The sequence below is a fragment of the Thrips palmi genome, unplaced genomic scaffold (genome assembly GCF_012932325.1).
Source record: "Thrips palmi isolate BJ-2018 unplaced genomic scaffold, TpBJ-2018v1 HiC_scaffold_5, whole genome shotgun sequence".
Classification (NCBI taxonomy): domain Eukaryota; kingdom Metazoa; phylum Arthropoda; class Insecta; order Thysanoptera; family Thripidae; genus Thrips; species Thrips palmi.
Window position 1 is genome coordinate 1,930,010 of NW_023144632.1, and position 24,749 is coordinate 1,954,758.

The 24,749-nt window shown below is 44.2% G+C and overlaps 1 protein-coding gene across 1 annotated transcript in view; it reads right to left on the reverse strand.

Annotated features, from left to right (window-relative positions):
• Positions 1 to 5,531: 5,531 nt before the first annotated feature.
• The window catches only part of LOC117650732 (lipase 1-like), a 30,715-nt gene continuing 11,497 nt past the window's right edge, over positions 5,532 to 24,749 (reverse strand). The window contains exons 3-8 of the mRNA XM_034394323.1: positions 24,331 to 24,445; positions 9,807 to 10,059; positions 8,586 to 8,747; positions 6,452 to 6,536; positions 6,021 to 6,163; positions 5,532 to 5,759 (exon numbers count right to left, since the gene is read on the reverse strand). Of these exons, the coding sequence (XP_034250214.1) occupies positions 5,580 to 5,759; positions 6,021 to 6,163; positions 6,452 to 6,536; positions 8,586 to 8,747; positions 9,807 to 10,059; positions 24,331 to 24,445 (938 nt within the window). The 3' untranslated portion in view covers positions 5,532 to 5,579. The remainder of the gene's footprint in view (positions 5,760 to 6,020; positions 6,164 to 6,451; positions 6,537 to 8,585; positions 8,748 to 9,806; positions 10,060 to 24,330; positions 24,446 to 24,749) is intronic.

A 24,749-nucleotide genomic window follows, 5' to 3' on the forward strand; every position in this document is an offset into this window, starting at 1 on the left:
CCACAAAATGGCGATTCTTTTTCGTCTGACCATAATTTGGAGAGGCTTTTAGGTCTGACGAAAACTTAGCAAGACATTTCGTCTCGCCATCTTTTAGCACTAGATCTTTCCATTGAATTTTCAATGTAACGTGATCAGGGATGATGCCGATGATGCCCAAACCAAAACGATACTAGGGCCGTCACGACAACAGTTTGCACATATGACTCAAACTCGAAAAGCGTAGCACCTGGAACCAATGGAAGAGGTTTTCCTTTATGATCAAGACGCCCAGGAATTTTGTTCCTTTATGGGCCAAGGCAAAATTCTGTTTCCCTGAGTTTTGTTGATTTAGGCCTCAAAAAGAACAAAACTCAGGGAAGCGGATTTCACTGCTTTTCGGGCAAAGGGACGTAAGTGCATCCCTTTTAATTTTCCAGGAGACAGTAGACCGTCCCTTATTTTTTCAAACTGAACCGAGACAAAAGTTCGTGGCGCCAAATTGTTCCATTTGGTGAACAAACACCTCTGCCAAAGTTTGGTGGTGCTACGATATCGCATAGCCGAGCCTGAGGGGCCTAAGTGCAGATTTAAAAAATTCCAATGCTATCGCATTGCACGGTGTTCCGGTTGTGGAAATCAATTTGAAGTCTGTCGTCTAAACGTTAATTACGTTACTTTTACCGTTATTTACGTAACTTTGAATCCTACCGGTATTTTTACGTCCCCAAAACTTATTCAGTTAACACAATCACCATCTCAGTCCATTGCGATCTCGCGATTTACAGTGCTCATGTTCGTCAAACGAAAGTCATCCGCGTTCCGAAACCACTCCTCCCGATTTTATAAAGTTTGTCAAACCAACCGTCGTGCTGGTTACAAAATTGAGGAAAACATCACAAGAGAACCGCAGCCTTTAAAAGCAAGCCAAACAATCCAACCTCAGCAACAATGGAGGGGCAGTTTCAATGCGCGACTACTCGTCTTTTCAGCCTCGCAATTTTCGAAAGGGCGCAGACGCTGAGAAAATTGTTGCCAACACTGGTAAAACTAAAGCGTAGTTGTACGCTTCATTCAAGCGTACAACTACGCTTCAAGACTGTACGCCCTTCTTGAAGCGTACAACTACGCTTCAAGGCAATCCCCCCATGCATTTAGATAGGAAGAAAGGAGCGCATGGATGGACTCTTGTACGCTTGAAGAAGGGCGTACTGGCTGTACGCTTCACGAAGGGCGTAATAGTACACCTTAGTTTTACCAGTGAACCCCGAAAATTAATTTATTGCGTTTTTTCTGCTACAGACTCTTTACTGACAGACTTCAAAGATGTTCCAACGTCGGGACACCGCGCAATGCGTTAGCATTGGCATTTTCGAATTTCACGGCGTTTTGATTTCTTTTTATCGGCGACTTTTTATTTTGACAGTTGGTACGATGGCACCGTGTCGTGCGTGTCGTTGCCATGGAGACTTTTTTTTTTCATGTTTTAACCATTTTCTCAGAAGACAGACGATTTCTTGTCACTTTGATGAGGCAGGAGGTTTAGTTTTGAGGAGTTGCACATTTTTTCTTCGAAACGTTTCTGGAAAATGTGAACGGATAAGGGTGCTTGATTGTTGCAAATTTATGTTTTAGTCGTTTACGGAAAATTTCCACGATAAATTTTTTAGATTTTCTGGACTTTTTATTGTATTATGAAAAGGATTAATATGGTGGGAGCGAAATGTCTATTCTGGGGGGTCCGTAGAAGAAGAATTCTGAGCCGTCCCGGGCAATAGGGGTCCTCCTCCGTCGGAACCCCTAAAAATCGGCCGATTTCGGAAATTGAAAGTTGTATTCCAAGTAAACACGTCATTTTGATGCCCGTAGGGCGAAAATTTCAAGCGTTTTGTCATATCTCGAGCCGTTATGGCCGAAACGGCGCTCTGAACGCGCTCCGCCACCGCGCGGAAGGCCGATCTGGACCCCACTACGAAGCATTTGGGCTGCACCAATCCGCCCCGGAGGCCAGTGGATCGCTGCGTCACTGTCAGCACCTTCTCAAAACATGTGTTTGACTAATTGCATAGTAGTTGGTGGGTTGGATTTCATAACAGACGTGGTGAAGACAAAATTTTACACCGAAACACGTGAAAGTGCTTAAATGGCTAAATTTGACACTTCAAGGGCATATTTCAGCATTTTCCTTTTGAGTATCCCACTAACCACAGTTGAATTTTCAGAGATAATTCAGATACATGTTTAGGGAAGGTGCTGACAGCGACGCAGCGATCCACTGCCCTCCGGGGCGGCTTGGTGCAGCCCAAAAGCATCGTAGATGGGTCCAGATCGGCCTTCCGCGCGGTGGCGGAGCGCGTTCAGAGCGCCGTTTCGGCCATAACGGCTCGAGATATGACAAAACGCTTGAAATTTTCGCCCTACGGGCATCAAAATGACGTGTTTACTTGGAATACAACTTTCAATTTCCGAAATCGGCCGATTTTTTTAAATCTGCACTTAGGCCCCTCAGGCTCGGCTATGCGAAATCGTAGCACCTCCAAACTTTGGCAGAGGTGTTTTTTCACCAAATGGAACAATTTGGCACCACGAACTTTTGTCTCAGTTCAATTTGAAAAAATAAGGGACGGTCTAAGGAGACAGTTTTCAGTAGTTTAAAGCTTTGTTGTGACAAATATGGTCATGAAATTTCAGGTGAAAGATAACGTGGTATTCAGAAAACGATACCAATTGTTCGATGACCAGTTTTGGCATTTCTTGCCGCAATATTCACAAGTTAATATTACAGTTTGACGTAAGTCCATCCGTTATCTGACAAAAGAACTGAAGTCCATTCGTTTTCGGACATAACAACTTATGTCCAGTCGTTTTCTGACAAAAGGGCCCAAGTCCACACCAGTTTTCTGGTCCTAACGACTTAAGTCCGTATGGACGTAGGTGGTTTTGTCAGAAAACGGAAGGACTTAAGTTGTTAGGTCCGAAAACGTCACGCTGGACTTAGGTTCTTTTGTCAGAAAAGACGTGGACTTACGTGCTTTTGACAGAAAACGGATGGACTTGCGCTGTTTTGTCAGAAAACGAGTGGACTTGAGTTGTTTTGTCAGAAAACGAGTGTACTTAACTCGTTTGGTACAATGCTATAACTTCCGAACTAATTATCTTAGAATCGTAGGCCTTCCACCATTCTATGTAAAGTCTCGCCAGCAGTCTAAGAAAACAATAAAACCATTCTGACCAAAATGTGTACTTAAGTCCCTTGGTCCGAAAACCAGTGAATTTTAATTTAGTCCATATAGGAACAAAGCTCCGGTAAGCTCGCTTTGATCAACAAGGAAAAGCTGTTCCCTTGAATCCAGGTGCTACACTTTTTGAGTTTTAGTCATAAGTGCAAACTGTTGTCGTAACGGCCCTGGTATCGTTTTGGTTTGGGTATCACCCCTGAACGTGATGAGCCATATGTTCAAAGCCCGATGTTCTTAGCAGCAACCCGATTTTTGTTTGTTTGTGGCATAGGACAGCGACATTTGAACATAGGACCCGAGCAGCACTTAAAATTTACAGTCACACAATGAAATAACAGGAAAAGTAGCGATATACATCGGCAACTTTGGCCCGTCCCGTACATTAACAAATGTGTGAATTTCGCCTTTGTTTAGCCCTGACGGCTTTGAACCTGAGTCTGGGGTCGAAATGGATGTTATTTCCGTCATCAGCGCCCTCAAAAACATAAGAAACAATGCAAAAACTCGAATAAAAAGAATGTTCAAAATATACCCCACTGGGATTTGAACCCGGGTCCAAACTTCTTCGATTCGCTTGAAACTGGCACCATTGGTTTTGTCTCGTCGCCCCGATTCCAAAAATACCCCTACATGCCCTGTTAGCTGTATCCGTTGCCGAAATCCTCCGCGACCCCGTAGACCATGATGCACCTGCAGCAGCGCACAGTGGGCTGAGATCCGTAAAAACGACATTTAATACCATTTTTTCAAAATCGTTTTTTGGATTGGCTGTGTGTGAGTTAATGTTCAGAAAGGTCCACTCTTGAAGAAAATGGACATGCCAGCCCAAAAACCTAGCCGTATCACAGTGAAAACTACCCGCGAAAACTTGGTTTTTTACGGTTACCGAGCTAGTGCCGCGGAGCACAAAAATTGCACATTCCCCAAACCCCTTTCCGACCAGCCAGGGCAAATTTTTTTTATCCCGGTTTTCGGCAGAATCTATTGTTTGGGTATGCAACTCGAGATGAAGACAGAATGTGGACTCATTTTGGCCTTGGTGGCGTGAGAAGACACATATTTTATAAATTTAGGTAAATATGCGAATTTTCATTTATTCCCAATATTCAATTTGAGTTTCAAAGCGACTCCTTCGTGTCCCGAAAGAGATCTATACGCCAAAATGTTCCTTGGACCTTCCTCTACAAGATCCAAATTCTATCAAAGGCTCATCGAGGCTCCTCTCGGATTGCGACGCGTCGAAAGCTAGCTCTGTTCGTCATTTCGCCGCGCCGCCGCAACGACAGGTGGCGCTGTTGACGCTGCTGCTTGCGCGCGCCACTGCCACCGCGTCGCCGCAAAAATCAGGAAGTCACGCGCGCATATCTCTGCAAGTTTCTAGGGTATAAGATTTGCATGCAGTGACTGGACTGGACACGGGACAGGTATGTTTGAGTGTTTACGTGAGACATATCCGTGCGTACTCGCTCTGCCATCGCATCAGACAAGTTTCATTAGACAAGTTTAAACTTTCTGTGCAGTGCTGTGGTTGAGTTTATCTTAGTGTGTCTGGCGATGGCATGTGTAACCCATTGTAAACACCTAAAAGTTTGTCTGAAAACGGCAAAAAGGTTAGAAAACACGAAGTTAGAAACACGGACTTTTCAAAAAAATTTCAGGCTGTTACGGTTGTTACGGATATTACGCATGTTACGCAGGAGTTTGGGGGCGAGGGTGGAGACTTGTGGGGATTCTATTAGCCTTGCACTTCCTGTTCGACAAATTTTACATAGGATGTTACTGTTTTGTAGGGTAGCTAGGACATGACCCAAGTTTCTCGCATGGAGCTGTACCAAATTACTTTTGTTGTTATTATTTACTTTTTTGTCGATTTCATTTTGTTTTTATTCTGTTCCTTGCGATGAACTTATTTTGACTTGTCCTTGGCTACCAAGTTGATAATGTGGTGTTAAAATAAATTTATGAACACTTTTTGGTCTTATTTGATGAAACCCGTCCTCTGAAAATTTAGACACATAGTCAGATCGATAGAGCGGCTCAAGACGAATCGATTGGTACTAGTTTGACTGCTGTAGCACAATCCGTTCGGCCACAGTCGAATTAAATGTCACATTTCGCTCCCTCAGCCCACTGTGCAGCGCCCCCGGGGCTCGGATCGGATTTGCTGCCACCGGGCGGTTCTTAGGGTCACCCAAGGAGGCTGCATACCAAATTTGGTCAAGATCGGACCACGGGAAGTCCTCGGACGAACGAACGGACGGACGAACGAACGGACGAACGAACGGACGCACAGCATGCATCATTCTATTTGCCCGTCCCTCCGTCATTTTTTTACAAAAAATAAACGGGACGGGCCAAAAATCAGTCTTGTTCCACCACCATCTGTTTGATTTCGTCGATGTACTCGAAGACGTGCTTGTACACGAGCTCCCCTGCGTCGTGAGCGATGACATAGTCAATGTGGCAGAACTCCTTTGGAGGCAACCTGTGAAGTCTCTGGAGGACCCCTGGGTTCAGGGCTTTGGCGAAGGCCTCCGCGTCCTGAAAAACAGGTTGTCAGGGTCAAACTGATTTTCAACAGGCTTGCAGGTTTCAAGTAAATTTGGGTTCAGTGCTCAACCCAATGCGAACTGACGCGGAGCCCCCTCCATGCTTTCAGTATGGAACGCCCATGAAGGCGTGGGGAACTCCAAACTTGAACCGGGGGACTACAAGCTCTGCTCTTCCAAGTGCGGACTGCAAACTCCACATCTCCGCATATCAGTACATAGTGTTCATAGTGTTTCGGGCCATAAAACTCACTTTCCAGTTTACAGAGCCGTCTCCCACCGCGTATATTATGTAAGTGGGGGTCCTGATGTTCGTCAAGTTGTACTCTGGCGGCGTCTCTTGTCCATACAGGTCCAGGTTCCTGTCCTTCCCGTAGTCGTATTGCGCAAATTTTCCTGAAAACATAGAAAAAAAGGGATTAACTGTGGTAACAATTTTGTCGGGAAGAAAGCACGCTGTCATTTTTTCTGCAATTCCTTTGCTACGACTTTTTTGGAAAGTAACTGAGTTTGCAATTCCCACGACTTATTAAATCTACGGCATGAATCAAATCTTAGCCAATAAAAAATGATGTTGATCTCAACAGGGACATAATAAGCGGTCTCGTCCTATTTTCGTCCAAAGTAATTCCATTCGATTTTCGGTTCCGAAGCATGCACATCACATTATCCAAGACACCCTACCTGAGTTCACACCCTGCGCGTAGTGCTGCATTTGTCTGATAGAGGAGCCAGCAGGGTAATGGTGCATGATCAACTGCATGTTTTTCTGCAACAACAGTTCGAACACTTGGTTTTAGCCACACCAGCCCTCGGTTAACAATTAACACTCTCGTCCCCGAGAGGGTACAAGTCTACAAATCATCCTTAAATTTCTTTGTACAGTGTTCGACGCTGACATTTTGACGCTGACTTTGTTGACGCTGACAAGCTTTTCGTAATTTTTTTAAGCAATTTCGCACCAATGTCGATGGGTCCTATTCAAAAGATCTTATCTGATATGGGCGTTTTCCCCGAGAGAACTTTATCTTAAACGCAGGCCAAACTCAGTTTGAATATTTAATACAGTTTCAAATCAATATAATTTGTGATTTAATTCCATTTTATCTAAAGATAGAAGATCAAAAAAAACAATCATACATGTAAAAATATAATACAGTCACTCTCGTATCCGTCACAAACAGTCAAAATGAATAACAATGGCCTGCATTTAAGGTAATATTCTCTTGAGGGAAACGCCTAGGTAACATCTCTTGCATAGGACTCCTTGAATAAGTGCGATCACTGAAAATTGAAAGGTCAGGCTTTTGACCCCTTTAACGGTCTTACTGAAATGTAAGACCGAAAAAAGGTCATACTTCGATGTATGACCGAAAAACAGCCATACTTTATAGTGTATCACAGGTAGAGGCTGATGAATTCCCAAGCTAAACAATGGCCAGACTCGCTGATGTCTGACCTTTTTTTGGTCATACATTTGTGTTTGACCGTTCTTTTTTCATACATTTTGTGTCACCGAAAATCGGTCAGATGTCTCACCCTAAGAGTTTCAGTGATTTCGTGTAAACAGATCTGCACGAGCAATTTCGCAGGCCCGAATTTGTGGGGATACAGTGGGCCCGTCTTGCCTGTCCCGCCCTGTCTGTCTCGAGGGAGGAGTTCCCCGCCTGCTGGAGCCCGACGAGAGCTTCACCTTCTCAAAGATGGAATAACAGCAGAGCCTGGCCGCAGCCAAGGGGAAATAAGTGTGAATTTCAGTGTCTAATTTTTTGAATTCTACATAAATTTTGGAGTAGGGTGGGCCGAAAATCCTAGAATTAGACGCCGTTTGTTTTTCTTTGCAGTTGACTATCTTAGAAAAGAGATCCCACGGTGCCGGTGTGTGGTGACGTCACCTCTAATCTCTTTGGACGCTCCAAACTTGGGTCTTAAAGTGAAAAATGGCATTTATGGCCCTACAGGGGCGAAACCAGCAAACGCCCAGGATGCGGCTATCTCGCGATGGGTGCGGAATATGTCCCTTTACATCCCTGCATTGCATAGTCTGGGCGATGTAGCTCAGCATCTTGGTTAAGCCCGGGCATTTGTTTTAACCTTAAAACAATGTCCCAAAACACAAAAAATTTGATTTAAGGGTGCTCAAAAGTCCCATTTACTTTTATTAGTCGGAATTACTTAAAAAATGCTATTTTTAGATACATATAACTCTGTGATCAGACAAAAATTGTTGCCAGGGAGAAATTTTACACATTTAAACAAAACGAATAACACTAAAAAGTGATCTTTAAGAAAATATGTATTGCCTGCGGACCCAATATAATCATACTGTTCAAAAGATCCAAAAAAAGCAAAATTTCGGTATATATAGCTACGTGATATGACAAGAGTTCCATTTGTTGTGAAATGGTTCACAAGCAAAGCGGAGCAAAGCCCCTGGTAGTCACAGGATTGCCTGACGAACGCTAACGCGTTCTTCTTTAATTAACACTGTAGGTCCCTGTCGGGCTAAATGTGCCATTTCCCACAGTTAGACCCAAGTTTGGAGCCTCCAAAGACATGGAAGGTTACGTCAAAAGACACCAGGATTGTGGGATCTCAATGTAGCCAACTGCAAAGAAAAACAAACGCCGTTTAGATCTGGGATTTTTGAACCACTGAACTGTGTCGTCATAAACATTGCAAGTGAACTTTTGAAACGTTCATTTGATAGCAAGCTGAAACTCGAACGCGGATCGCATCAGTTAAACGAACGGAAAAAAGTTTCCTTTTAATAGAATATGATGCCACGCCCGTTGAATGTGTGCACTGCACTACTTACGTTGTCGATAGGCTCGTGAAACTTGCCCATGACGAACTCGATCAAGCTCCGACAGTACGGCAGTATCCTGGGATTCGGGTCGTCGTAGGGGAAGCAGGCCTGGGGGAAGGGCTTATCGAAGCCGGCGAACAGGTCGTTTTCGACATACGTGGAGAAACCTGCCTGGATACAGAAACACCATCGGGAAACGTAAAAAATCCAAGTTGAGAACTTCAAATTGAAGGGTAAAGAGAACGGGGCTCAATCCGGACTCTGGATATTGGGGCTTCGGTCGGGGCTCAAATCGAGGCTTACATGGGACTCAGGTCGGGGCTCAGACCATCGAGGCTCAAACGGGACGGGGCGCATGTCATATTTGCCGTTATGGCGGGATGACCACACCGTTTACGAGTAATCGCAAGTAATGTCTCACTAAGAGAGTGCGGCACTTTGCGACATTTTTTTAATTTTTTTTTTTGCATAGCTGTGGCGTCACGCTAAATATTTGCCGGATATTATGCAGCATAGATGAAATCAGTTAAACGTCCGAAGACTGGAAGAAAAATTTTAAATGAGTCATGTCATCAGTCGTGCGGAAGGACTCTCACTCTCGTGTGACTGGTCCAGGCGCTCTTTCATTTTCATGTTCGGCCTGTCATAGAGCTGCAGCAGCAGCAACGACGGGAGCCTCCGGCCTTCAACAGGAAACAAAAAGGAAGGTGGCAATTGGTCTGCGACGGCCGCGTTGGGGTCACGCAGGATGGCCGCCCCACAGAAACGGCAACAAGAGCACCTCACGAACCGGTTCATTAATTAGCTTCAGACACGTCCCCTGTCCATTCCACCACCAAACAAAAAAGAGGAACGACTGGTAATTAATGTTAAGTTGTCGCACCCTCCCGCCTCGCGCCACTCTCCTCTAATTGCCCCGTTTCAGGAGATACAAACAGGCCAACGCAGCTTCAAGTCCGCCTCACACTGTAAATATCAGTTGGTTGTCGAAGTGGTAATCACTTGAGGACGATTTTCGTGCTAGTGTTCCAAGCTGTCAGACAAAGTTTCCAAAAACTAATAGAACCACTCCAATTTTTTTAGAAAAAAAAAAGTTTTATTCACTGACTTAGATCGCTAAGTCTGACAAAACTGGCCTGAATTTTCAGTATGTTAAAACAGTGGGGTTATTATTTTGATCACGCCAGCTGATGGCATTGTTGTCAAGTCCATGCAACAGTGTGCCCTCACCTCTCCACCGGGGACGATGGTGATGAAGCGGCTGACGTAGGCCACGAAGCCGGTGGCGTGCTTGCTGTAGACCTGCGGCGCCAGCAGCACCTGCCCCATGATCTTGTCGTTGTACTCGGGCCTGGCCGCCAGCAGCACGGCCAGGGCGGTGCAGCTCATGGAGTGCCCCACCGCCACCACCTTGGGGCGGCCCGTCGCCCGCAGCACGTAGTCAATGCTCTCGGCCTGGTCGACCACGCCGTTCTCGTGCCAGCTGCGGACCAACCACAACAACTTCGGTGTACATTCCCCTTGACAAAACGGTGAAACGACGTAACATAACGCTGAAATAACATGAAATAACGCGAAATACCCTTGAATTTACGTCGATATAACAATGAAATAACGATAAAATACCCTTGTTATAACGTTGGAATAACAATGAAATAGCGTGACTTTGAAATAATAACGGTGTACAAAAGTTTGGCCAAGTTACCCCTCGGGAGAAACGGGCATTACTGTCAAGCCAACAAAAGAGAAGACAGCAACACACCTACAATTCCTTGCGAGTTTCTCATCAGAAAAAGGTTGTATTTTCAAAGCGAGGGGTCGGCAACTTTCCTTGGCCGTGTACGAGGAAGTATACGTATATTACCAGTAATATAGGTAATATATGTGTAATATGAAGTAATATAAAGTAATATGTAGTAATATAGGGATATTATGGAGGCGAAATTGTGGTAATATGCAAGTAACGTATGGTAATATACAGGTAATATACGGGTAATATAGCCACCGCGTACTATGCGTGACAAAAGTAAGCGACCCCTCCGGCCGGGCCTGGCGATACCCCGCGCCCAGGCCGCTGCCGAGACAGGCGGACTCCTCGGCAGATGGACCGACGCAGGGCTGCGCTGTAGTCAAACTATCACTGCAGGTGCACAATAGCTTTATTACCCCCCGACGAGTGAATGACACCCTGGGCCAGCCGCCGGTCTGGATGCCACAGAGCGGCCGAGCTCCTGCTGCTGGCCGGCCGGGTGCTATTTTTACAAGTCAATTTCATGCGAATATGACTATTTTTGACACCACTACCAAAATGCGTCTCAATCTGAGCTGATTATTTCATTGTAGGGTATCTAGTAAACTTTTTCTTACTTCATCAAAATGATCTTAGAAAATTAATTTTTACATGTATAAGTCGGAAATTGAGTCCTCAATACAGTGGCCAACATTCCCAACATGTCAAAATAACGCCCTAGAAAATTTGCATTATAGAATTAGCCGGGTTGCCTGCAGGCTATTGTGTCGCAGGTCTCATTCACTGCCTGGCTGCACCGGCGTGAGGGTGCTGACAAGCTGATTTATTGCCCCTTGACTCAAAATAGAAATTTTCAAACAACTTATTTTTGGATTTCGAATTGAATGGAAATGGGTTCCTTGCGAAGCTGCGAGTCCAGTGATATCTTGAAATTTTGTTCTACGACTATTTGAACCGAAATTCCAGACCAAGTCCAGTTTCCTGCGCATCGGACTTCCCAGGCCACAGGCTGGGTCCTCTGCCTCTGCACTTTGGCACATGCTGCCCCCTCCCCCTCACGGCACCTGCAGTGATAGTTTGACAAAAGCGCAGCCCTGCGTCGCACAGTGGGCGGAAAGACCACTTTTGACGGGAAAAAGTCGGGCTCCGCAACCATTATGTAGATTCCAATGAATGCACTTTCCTAGCTAAAAAAAGTGTGCCGAATTCAAATCTGCCTTTGTTTTTGGCCCGCCCTTCTATTCAAAAAATAGGGGGAGGGCCCCTGTCTGTGTGTTGTTGTTGTTGTTGTTGGCGTCTGTGTACAAGGAAGGAGTTGAGCTAGAGTAACCAGATTTGGAGGGTACTTCAGGAGTACCGTCCAAACAAATAATCCGGTGGTGCAAATCCCGTCCGGGTCGCACAAGGGCTGCTGCAGGTGCATCATGGTTTACATGAGCGGGAGGGGGATTTCCGCCATTATTGGTGCTAGCAGGGCACATAGGGGTATTTTTGGAATCGGGGCGACGAGACAAGATGAATGGACCTGGTCCCAACCCCATCGGCCGCTTTTACCAGTTGGCCAGATCAGGATCTTCAAAAAAGGGGGTCGACCGACTAAAAAATTTATTGCAGATTTCGATTGGTCTCAGCAAGACCTTTTCAACGAGGGGTCGGAAAGGGGGTCCAGGAGCCCGACTTCGTCTATTAGTCACATCAGGATCTTGAAAAAAGGGGGTCGACCGACTGAAAATTTTTTCTTAAGTTTTCGATAGGTCTTGGCAAGACCTCTTCAACGAGGGGTCAGAAGGAGGTCCAGGAGCCCGCCGTCATGAGTTATGGGAAAAAGCGCGACGGACTCGTTTTGAGCTCCTGCTGTGCCTCTATTGCAAGGAGTTGCAGTAGCCTGGCAAATACGGGTATTTTCGGAATGAGGGCGAAGAGACAAATGAAATGGGCATATTCTAAGGACAGTTGGAGTAAAAAGTGTAAGGACTTTTGCATATTGTGAATAGAAGGGCGGGCCTAAGTCACGATGGTACATCGATAACTTTGCTTTACCCGCTCACGGTTTGTGTGATGCGAGCGGGCCGAAGGCCCGGGCCTTCGACTGGCCAAGTTGGGTCTGATGCGAGGGCCGAAGGCCCGAGAAAAGGCCGCCGGCAGGCCAAGCTGGGACGGCTCCCTGTCGAACCGAGTTGCCGGCGCAGCGAAGCGGAGCTGGCAACTCGGTTCGACGTAAGGGCGGGCCCTAGCTTGTTATCATGCGTCTTTTCGTTTTTCTCATAGAAGGCTTGAAAGTCACATGTATCTATTCGCTTAGAAATATCGCAACATAAAGCGCATACATTCGCTGCGTTTACTGAGTCAGTTTTAGATCTAATTTTACAACCCGGATATTTTTAGAAATTGCAATTCACGAGGATTCCAAAACTGTCCTCGGATTGTAATTTCGAGTATATTTGACAAAACTACGGCCGTTTGAAATTTGCATGTCACAAAACACAAAATTCCAAAGTTCCCTTGGGCGGCATAAAAAGCCTCAAGTTGCCCCGCGCTCGCTCAAGGTTCATTTGGGGCCGCAAAGAGTGCTCTCTCGGAGGGAAAAAGAATTAGCTGCCCATAGCTGCCCTTCCGAAGTTTATGGCTCGATTTGTGTGAGCTTGCGTACGAAAAAACGGGTCCCGACGCATGTCAATCGCATAGGTCGTCTCAGGGCATTCCCCTCCCGCCTCCGGCCCCCTCCCTTTCCCCTCCCCCTCCCGTTCACTCCCAGTTCCCCCCTTCCCCTGCGCCCCCTCCCCTTGTACAATGATTTTTCAGTGTTGTCGACTTAGGACAGCAAATATGGGTATATTCGGAATCGGGGCGACACAACTGGTCCAATGACGCGTTCGGAGTCGATCAGTGCTGTAGCTTGGCCTGTAACGTGTCGTTGCCTTATTAGAAGTAGAAGAAGTAACGCAATAAAAACTGTTGCCACAATAGGGGGCCTACGCTGTTGATTTAGTATATTATACAGAAAATTAATACTATCCGTCCATAGAAAAATCGAAAAATGGCCAGATTTAGAATCAGGATGATGATAATGACCCTCTTAAACCTTGAATAAACCTTGAAAAATTAAAGTCACCCACCTTGATTCACAGAATCTGCCCCTGCAAAGTTCGAAACATGGCTAGATTTAGGATCAGTGACCCTTGAAAACTGATATGGGACGTTTTGACGCGGTATGCTCGAAAAATAAAATTTACCCCCCTTGTATTACTGGATCTGCCCCAGAAAAAAAAAATTAATACATGGCCAGATTTGGAATCAGCGACCCCCAAAACCCAGAGTACGGAGTTTTAGCGCGGATTGCTCCAAAATTAAAATCTACCACCCTTATATCTCCGGATCCGCCCCTGAAAAGTTCGAAATATGATCAGATTTAGAATCAGCGACCCCAACAACATAGAATACGGATGAATGATGTTTTTCGGACGAGTAATTCGGTAATGACTTTTTCCCGTCAAAAGCGGTCTTTCCGCCCACTGTGCGTCGGTCCATCTACCGAGGAGTCCGCCTGTCTCGGCAGCGGCCTGGGCGCGAGGTATCGCCAGGCCCGGCCGGAGGGGTCGCTTACTTTTGTCACGCATAGTACGAAGTAATATAAGAGTTGCCGACCCCTCGTTTCAAAGTTGAACCGCCATGACGAGAGCAGTACAGTCCAGATCTCCTTCTACTTTGAATATCTCTCGTTGTACTTTTTATCGCTGTTTTAGTTGTAGTGTTTTGAGAACGTCGCTCTTTCCGCACGCAGTCTTACAAGGTAGGTTTACGCCAGACCGCAAGGGGTCCCCAACCGGCGTAAATCGGTGTACACGGGTGAAAAAGTCATTAAAAAAGTCACTTAAAGTCAAAAAAGTCAAAAAGTCACAAAAGTCAAAAAGTAACAGAAAAACCACTATAAAGTATCCAAAAAGTCACGAAACAGCCTTTAAAAATGCCAAATTTCAATGAACGCTGGTGGAAAAGTAACTTTTATAGTCAAAAAAGTCATTTAAAGGTCAAAAAGTCATTTAAGAGTCAAAAAATCATTAAAACGTGTGAAAGTGAAAATAGTTCCAAGGCAAAACAGTCGCAAAAAGTCAGAAAACATACTCAAAAAAGTCACAAAAAAGTCAAAAAACAATCAAAAAGTCACAAAAAAGTCAAAAAAGTCAGTTTTGACTTTAAGTCAGTGTACGCTCGCCGGCTCGGTTGCGGACCCCTTGCCAGACCGCGTCTTGTCGTAACAGGCTTCGGGAGGTCTCGCGGCCTGTTCCTCCAATCCGCGCCTGGCGTACCTACCTTGGCCTGCGGCGCTAGTCTGCCTTCGGCAGGCATTGGCTTGTCCATCGTCGCTTACTTCTTACGTGTTGCATGCTGGGGGGTTTCTCCCCCCACTGTGCGAAAAAACCACGGTGAATCCCGTCAATTTTTTTTGCCGGGATTTACTGTAGTTCAGAACACAGGATTTGCCGTGCCTGGCTACAGTATCTACTGTACCTGGTACAGGATATTCCGTACTCCACCCCTGTGGTACAGTAAATCCCGTACAAATAAGTACAGTAGATCCTGTTAAAAAAGTACAGTAAACCCTGTACTCTGAACTACAGTGACAGCTGTTCTAATCACTACAGGATTTACTGTGATTTTTACCCACAGTGCCCAGACCCCCCTTAATTCTAGATAGAGTTGCTTCACACTCTAAAAAAAATCAGTACAGAATTTGTAACATGGTTACGCAGCTTTTTCAATAACATGTGTGAATTTGTATCCGATGGATACATTTTTTTCTTGTACTGGTTACAGAATTTCGTAACGGTTACAAAACTTTGTAACATGCGTTATTCTTCCAAACAAGCTTCAAAATGATAATTTTGTTCGAACGTAGCTCCGGGGTCTGATTGAAGGTCCTTTTGCCATCCTTCGAGTCACAACTTCCCAGATGTACTCTGAGAAGTCTGGAATCGAACCTCAATCTCTGGGTTCGGCCGCCACGCTACCACTGCGCTGTGCGACGCCGTGGAGGAGCGGCGCAGGTACCGGTTTACCTGAGGCGCGCGTGTGTAAGGGACGAAGCCTTGCCAGCCAAGCTACACGAGACTGAATCTCTTATTCAGAGTCGGGAAAAATAACACATGAAACTCTAAGTTTAATTGTCTCTATGGCACTGCTGTTCAATTTTGCCGTTAAAACATTATGTTTCAATCTCTGATACAGAATTTAGTATCCAGTTACAATTTTCTGTATCAGTCATGTTACAAACATAATATTGTAACCTTCATGAAACAAATTTCTGTATCAAGCTCCAAAATGATTCATTTTTCTGTAACCGGCACATCTGATACAAAATTCTATATCACTTATACAAATATTTGTAACCAATGCAGGTGATACAAAATCCTGCATCAAAAATGATACAAAATTCTGTAACTTTCTTTAGAGTGCATCTACAGATAACACGATCTTCACCCTTGTCACTTTGTGACACTTGCTTGTGGGCCGCTACAGCCACTCCAAGGCCACCCTTTGAGCATGACGGGGTGCTCCAACCACAAGGCAAGCCACATCGATACAAATTGGAGTGCCGGGTCCCATTTGCCTATCCCCCAGGGGCATCAAATCCATAATTTTTTTTTTTGAAAATCTTTTAATGTTGATGTTTCTTGGGGCCTTCTGGCACTCACATGGCCACCCTTTCGCACGGTTGGGTACCCGCACTACGTGTTGTCACTTGGGCTCCGTTGCTGACTCGCGGGACCACAAGCTCGCAACGCTACAAATAAATTCGTCTTTATGAAGGAATTATCAGAATTTTGAGGTTTTTGTTGGTCCGGGGGGGGGGGGGGGTGCATGAGGTGCTGAACTCTCTAATCTTATTGTTCGAGACTATCACGTAGTGCGGGTACCCAACCATGCGAAAGGGTGGCCATGTGCGTGTCAGAAGGCCCCAAGAAACATCAACATTAAAAGATTTCCGAAAAAAAAATCATGGATTTGATGCCGCTGGGCGATAGGCAAATGGGACCCGGCACTCCAATTCTGCCAATGTGGCTTGCCTTGCAGTTGGAGCACCCCGCCATGCTCCAAGGATGGCCCTGGAGTGGCTGTGGCGGCCCACATGCTGAAAATTTTGCCCATTTGGGCCAAAATTTAGTAATTTTTTGCCCCTCAAAATAAGGCAAGCCAAAAAGATGGGTTGGCATATTTTTCTTCGTAATAAGCGTCCAAAAACATATAAATACCTGTTTCGTTTTTTTGAAAATCAGACAAAAACTGGCCAAGTTATGGTTTTCCATGGTATATGCACTGTTAAAAACGTCAGCAACAATGCACAGTGGGCTGAGATTCGCAAAATCGACATTTAATCCAGTTTTTCAAAGTTATTTTTTGCATCGGATTTGTACGAGATGATGTTCGAAAAGGTTCAGTCTTCAAGGAAATGAACATAACAGCTAAATATACTAGCCGTATCACAGTGAGAATGGCACCTAAAAACTTGGTATTTTGAGGCTTTTGACGTTCCGTACAACCTGTACACTGAAATACGTTAGCAGATCGTTAGAGCGTCTCAAGATGAATCGATCGGTACCAATATGACAGCAAAAGTGCAACACCCAGGCGGTCAAAATCGAATTAAATGTCAGATCTTGCTCCGCCAGCCCACTGTGCACTCGCCCCATTGACGTTTTTTGTTTAATTTGATATGTTTTTAGTTAAAACCAAAATTTCAATTTAATAGGTTTGTTACTTTTCACAGAATGACTGTTTTACGAAACCTCTGCATTTTCACTGGTGTGCCCCCTTAAAACGAATGTGACACATGGTACCTTAGTACACATTTCGTGTCACATCCAAACGAATGTGACACCAATGTACTGTCACATTCATTTGAATGTGGCATGCCCCCTTTGTCAGGTTCGTTTGAATGTGGTGACACGCCTTGATTGTCAGATTAAGGGGTGTCACGTTTGTTTTAATGTGACAAAGGCGGCATGTCACATTAAAAAGACAAGATTTTATCGTAAGACATCTGGCATGTAACAGGGAAGTAAGTTCCTCTCTCTCTCTCTCTCTCCTCTTTCTCTCTCTCTCTCTCTCTCTCTCTCTCTCTCTCTCTCTCTCTCTCTCTCTCTCTCTCTCTCTCAATCGTGTGTGTGTGTGTCACGAGCCTCGCGTCATCGCGCCAAATGCCAACAAAGTGCTGCCGTGGGAGCGCCAAGAGCCTGGCCTCCAAGTACACTAGACGACACACAGTGCGCCAGAAGGCCGTCGCACAATGGGACGAAACCTGAAAAAAGTGGCGATAATTCTGCGATGCTCTGATCGTCTCCAAAATAACTACCCGGAGGTTTTGGGGTTTGAGAGACTTGAGTCCGTCAAAATTTTAAGCCGAAAACAGACGCCAGGGGCGTATCCAGCATTCCAGGAGGGGGTGAACCCTTCGGAGTGCACGGAACGATGCTAAAATCGCTTCACGGGGGTTTTGGGGGATGAGAAACTCGTTTCCGTCAACGTCGAAAGCCGGAAACGAACGCCAGGGGCGGATCCAGCAATCAAGGAAAGGGTTAAACTGGATCCGCCCCTGGCGTTTGTTTCCGGCTTTCGACGTTGACAGGAACGAATTTCTCATCTCCTAAAAACCCCATGTAGCGATTTTGGCATCGTTCCGTGGGCTCCGAACGGTAAACCCCCTCCTTGAATGCTGGATCTTCCCCTGGCGTTCATTTCCGGCTTTCGACGTTGACGGCAACGAGTTTCTTATCCCCCAAAATCCCCGGCTAGCGATTTTTGAGACGATCGGAGCATCCCAGAATATTCGCCCCTTTTTTCGGGTTTCGTCTAGAACGCACTTTTGGAGGCGATCTTCTCAAAACGCGAAACATTCCGAAACATTCGGTGGCATGGAGTCCAAAGTAGACTGGCTGCCCTATCACCGACAAGTCACAGAACCGTGCGCAAATGTTCGCAACTCAACTTATCGCACTGTAAAAATCGTTCAGACGCCAATTTTGTAGCAATTTTAACGGCAATGTATTTTTATCCGGGTGACCCAAGAGTAAATCTGACTGCTGAATAGCAATGGTGAGGCTATCAGCTTTCCAAAACCATATAATTTGACATCTTGAATAGGGCGGCCACCAGAGGGAACACTATACACCTATTGTAACAAGTGATCGAAAAGCTGAAAATGCGTCATGTTTGGCGCTCCGCTGTGGCTCGCTCGGGTCATATATTGTAAAACTGATAAGTGTCACGCATAGCCAAGGCCTTTCCTATAAACATCGACGATTTTGTTGGACCCCGCCGTTCAATTTTCAAAATGCCACTTCTCGCTGCTTTTTACGCGTCCCACTGTGCGTCAGCGGTGGCGGCGGCTGAAACTCGAAACACTCAAAACTCGAAACACTCAATACTCGAAACACTCAAAACTCAAAACACACTGTTAAAAAAAATTACTGAAAATTCATAATTTTTTGTAAGAAGTCGATTTACTTACATTCAGTCTGAATTTTCATACGAAAACTTTCATACTTCGCGGTCTGAAAGTTTCAGACGACGTTAGTCTGAATTTTCAGATCAACATGTTGTATGAAAAATGATACCAGTCGGTCTATTTTATCAGACTAAGTTGTACGAAGACATTGAACAGTCGCACTAAAAAATGCCAGTCTGTAGAGTAGAACACAAATCGGCGAACTTTTGCCATCGGTTTATCGCAGACGCTCAGCGGATCGTCTCGGCTCAAAAATTAGGTACATGGCAGTCGACTCCTACTTGCAAAGGTAGTGTAGAGACTAGAGGTGACTGCCGAACTGCGAGGGAGACCGGCCTTAGCCCAACCATGCGCCGACCCGTGGCCATGCGCGAGAGTGAAATTGTATTCTTTGTTATTTAGCTTATACTGCACTTATTAACCTGAATCTTGCTTTGGTGCGCTCATGCCCTTTCAGACAACCACTTGGAATAAGTTTGTAACAATATATTCGCAATTTCGCCTTCAAGTGGCAATTTTAGCTCCAAAAGATCATCCATGCGACACTAGCGCCACCTAGCGGATAGAGCAGTAGGTGTCCATTTCGGAGCTCTGAAACATTCTCTATGCTTTTACGACACTAAACGTAAATATTATTTGAAATACAACAGTAGTATTGATAAAAGTTCTGAGAAAATCGAAAAATGTACACTGCAATTTGGATGGAAAGACCTCACCTCAAAATATGGCGAGACATTAAAGTCTCGCCAAGATTTGGTCAGACCTGAAAGTCTCGCCAAAATTTGTTCCGACAAAAAAGTCTCGCCACAAAACGGTCATACACAAAAGTCTGACCCGAAAATGGCGAGACTTTTGTGCCTGACCACGGCCTTTAGGCCATAACCGTCCGGCGCATTACGGCCTCTAGGTAGCGGTTAGGCACAAAAGTCTCGCCATTTTGGGGTCAGACTTTTGTGTATGACCGTTTTGTGGCGAGACTTTTTTGTCTGACCAAATTTTGGCGAGACTTTCAGGTCTGACCAAATCTTGGCGAGACTTTTATGTTTTGCCTCTGGAGTGGCGAGAAGTCTGACCTTTGGATTTGAAGTGTACAAAGGGGACGGGGTTTTTTCACTCGTTTTCCGATTTCACAAGTATGAATTTAGTTTTCGGACGACAATGTACTAAACTTGATAGCCATCGCTCTAAATATTCAGACTTGCTAGTCTAAATTCAAATTTCAGACAACAGGTCAAACTTTTCAGACAGTTGGTCTTAATATTCGTACCATTTTATGAATTTACGATTCAGACCACCAAGTAAGACGAAATCAGTCTGAATTTTCATATTTTTTTTAACAGTGCACTCTAAACACCCCACATTACAAAACTAAAGATCAGGCTTTTCGCCTCTTCCGAGGAGGTGAGTCATAAAATCCCACCAAGTTTTCGTAAGACCTGAAACAGCCAAAATTAGGCCAGACAAAAAAAAGGTCTCGCTATGAAATTGTCTGACACAAAAGTCTCATCACAAAATAGCGGGACTTGTGTATCTGGTCTGACCAGGGCTTTCAGGCCGAAACCGTTTGGCGCATTACGGCCATAAGGCGGCAATAGCGTCATTTGCACGTATTTTGACGATTTTCGAACCTCCTCTTTAGACGTTAATAGAAAGATAGGTATGAATGCCAGAGACAAACGGCAGGTACCATTTTAAAGGGAAAAGTTTTTACAACATTTTCACAAAAAAATTTTAGCATTGAATTAGGATGTTTTGTGTTCTATGCAATAATGGTCTGCAAAATAACATTGTGTCACTGCGCGCACGGTTGCAGCCAAAGTTTTTAACTTTTTACCAATCGGTAAAATGCATCTGAAAAAGCATAAAATTGCCTATAAAATGACCCTTTAGTTTCAATATGGGGCAAGAAAAACTATTGAAACGCTCATCTTAAACTTTATATGGAAACGAACCACTTTTTTCTTGCCCAATATTAAAATCCAAGGTTTATTTTATAGGCAATTTCATGTTTTTTCAGACACATTTGACTGATTGGAAAAAGTTAAAAACCTTGGCTGCAATCGTGCGCGCAGTGACACCCTGTAATTTTGCAGACCATTTTTGCATAGAACACAAAGCATCCTAATTCAATGCCGAAACAAAATACTTTTTTTGAAAATGTCGAAAAAGCGTTCTTCTTAAAAATGGTGTCTGCTGCCGTTTGTCTCTGGGATTCATGCTTATCTTTCTATGAACGTCTAAACAAGAGGTTTGTAAATCGTCAAAATACGTGCAAAAGACGCTACTGCCCTCTTAAGGCGGTGCTCAGACAGAAAAGTCTTGCCATTTTGTGATGAGACTTTTGTGTCTGACCATTTTGTGGTGAGATTTTCTTGTCCGTCAAAATTTTGGCGAGACTTTTTTGTCTTGCAAAATTTTGGCGGGACTTTAAGGCCCGACCAAGACTCCACTGAGATTCCAAACGCAATGAGTATAGCACGTATGGTGCAATGCAGTTGACATATCGCACCATACGTGCAATGCCACAGCCATGTATTGTACCTTACGTGCAATGCATCCCGAAACAGCCCTATGCTAATGCATGGGAATGGGGAGGCATTGCACTTCATGTGCAATGCTTTTGCGTTGCACCAACTGACGCTATATTCATAGCGTTTTGATTCTCAGTGTCAGCGAGACTTCAAGTCTTCCCTTATTTTGGCAAGAAGTCTTTTAAGGGGGGACATCACTCCAAAATGATCAAAAATTGCAACTTTTTTATTAGTTTATATTATGGACCATTCCTTTCTGCGTCGAATGGTGAAAACCGAATTCCGGAATTCAAAAAATTGCAGTTTTAGTAGGTTGTGCGCCGCAAACATGCATAAGGGAAAAGCCCAGTTTCCCCAAATTTGATCGCGTTTTTCTCGGAACATGAAATTGCAAACGGTTGCAGGCCTCTAGGGCGCAGTTTTTGAGCTACAGCGGGGAGATTTAGCATGGAAGCTCCTTCGACATGCCGCTATGGTGGGTAGCAAAATATTTTGATTTGGTCAATTTTTATTATTTTTTTAACGTTCAAAATTAAACAATTTTGACCCAAAAAATTGAACAATTATTTTTGGCATGTAACAAATTCAACTCTAAATGATTTTTGAAATGTGATTGAGGTACCCACCATAGCCAGACATCTCAGGAAGGCTGTCACCAAATTTCAATGTTCTAGGTCAAACCGTTTGGCGTCCAGCGCTGCAACCGTGCAAAATGGTCTAACCTAACACTCAAAAATGTGTTTTCAACGAAAGCGCTGTACTGCCCTGGCGGATTGACTTAGTGTTGTTTTATGCTTTATCTGTTAAAATATGAACAATTTTCCTCTTTCCGTTTGGTTTTTATGACGTTTTTACAAAAGCACTGTTTTTGGAGTGATGTCCCCCCTTAATCCAACTTGCAGTGTGCAGAGTCGCTTAAGGGGGCACACCAATCAAAATCGTCGAATTTTGGCCTTTTTTTTATTTTATCTTATTTTTCTTCCATTTATTCCGTCGAACGCCGCAAACCCAGGGCGTGCTAACTTAACATTTTTTGAGATTTTGAGTGCCTTTATCGCGTCAACGACAAAAGGGAAAAAAGTTATGCACAGGGTAACTTAAATTTAAAATTTGATTTTGAATTTAAGTTATTCTATGCATAATGTTTTTATTTCCAGCCGTTTACGAAATAAAAAGTCCAAAATCGCAAATAAATGTTAAGTTAGCACGCCCTGCGCAAACCCCACTCTAAAATTCCAATAACTTTGGCTCGTCCACATTTTTTAAGTTGCTAAAAATGTTATTATTTTTGCATATTTTTGACCAATTGTTAACGTTCACTGAAAGTTCAATTACAAAACCCTTGAACCAACCAACCACAGTTGTAAAAAGGCGCAAACCGAACTAAAATACGTCAAAAGGCGCATTTACAGTATAATAAAAAAACACGTCAAATCTATGTTTCTACTGAAAGGGCTTTTACTTAAAACACCTTTTTTGTACCTTTGTGCCACTCTCATGGGCGCAAAAATTAAGATAATTCAATGCGGTTTGCGGCAAAATGTTTGTTAAACTTGCGTTTATGGTCTGAACCACGAAAATGGCCATATCATACATAGAACATGAGCAGCAGCCATTGAAGCGCAAAAAAAATTGGTAAAATTTTTTTTTTCAATTTTTGCCTAGCAAAAAAACAAAGTCTTAATCATTCTTTTAGCATGCCCGTGGTTCAGACCGTAGCCACATGTGTCCTGGTGAGAAATTTTCAAATCCCGTGCCCGAGGCTCAATCCAGAGAGGCGGAATCGTGGCAGGAGTGAAGCAAGGTCGCAGAAAAATAAAGTGTACTGGCGCTCCGTCTTGCCCTCGCCACCCTGCCCTCCCATACTGATTTTTCTTTCCTGTGATATAATTTTGAGCCAAGAATCCCTTGCAAAAAGGAAGATATATGGAAAATATGTGTCAATATATGACTCCATATATGTTTTATGCATTGCCAATATAATTGTATCTTGCTCAATATATTGCAAATTATCTTGCGCAATACGTGGTTTATAGATGGGGGTATATCTTGGTGCCCGTTTATATATGATGCATATATTCCCCTATATAATATTATCTTCGCGAAATGTATGTTTCAATATCGGACACGGTGCCCGTCGTGGGATGGGGCAGGGTGAGGAGGGCAGACTTTTCAAGTAACTTTTCTTAAAATCTTGGCACTCGATGTTGAAAGGCGGCTTTATTTCGCAACATGATTTTATGTTGTAAAATATATTGACGCCATATTTTGAGCAGGGGCAAGGTTCTTTTCTATGCGTTTAAGTCTCCAAGAAATTTTGAGAAATCCTCTATAACAAGTTAACTGGAACAGTTCGGAAATTTTAAACGTCTTTTTTGGGTGTAGCGCGAAAAGTTCTTATAGGCAACCACGGTACGGACACGATTGGATGTTCTCGCATGGCGAGGTTACATTCTTTGATAATAGTAAAGGAAGTCTCCGAGTCGTCAGACTCCATGGTGTACTCACACTATATATTGCCTACATATAGAGCAATGTATGAAATTTATATATTTGCCACATATTTTTTATATCGGAAAAGTATCTTGCTAAATTATCTTTTCCACATATGTCGTCAATACATGTTGGGCCATATATTTTGTCCATATAGTGCCTATATATTTTCCATTTTGCAAGGGAATAAAATATCAATCGAATATGTAGATTACTTTTCTCAGAATAATCGTTTTTCGAAACCTCTGCATTTTCACTGCTGTGCCCCCTTAACAGCGCTCGAACCAATTGACCGCCTCAACCCGATTTCTTGCCCACTGTGCGATGGCAAAGCGAGCGCCTGCGATGTCCAGGTTAGGCAACTTGTTGCGCTACAGCGCATCGGAGTGTGGCGGTACGGCCTACCTCACAGGCGCTTCGAAGCACGCATCGCCGCACTGTCAAAGCAAGTGTGTCTTGCCCCTTCATGCTACTCACCTGAAGTCCCAGAAATCATGGTCCTTTGTGGTCAACGTTTGGTGCTTCCGGCAGTAAAAGCTGCCGCGGTAGTTGAACGTCCAGAGATCGTAGCCACGATCAGCCAGCATCAAGACTGAAGCAAAAAAACTCCGTGCCAGGAATAAGTCATGCGCAACCAGGGTTAAAACTTGAGGCGATATTCATGACCAAGAAAGGCGAAGATTACTTTTTTCACCCGAATTAAAGTGGTTTGGATCAAGATTGGCTACCGTAAACAAAATTCATTCTCACACTTTCTCAAATATCTCTAGAATGGGCTGTCCGATTGAGTCTTGTTTTTTGCCTGTGGTAGATCATATTTTCCGCAACAAATCGGTATTATAAGGCTCCCTTACCAAGTTCAACTCCTTTGTCATTCTTATACATTTTTCCGCTAA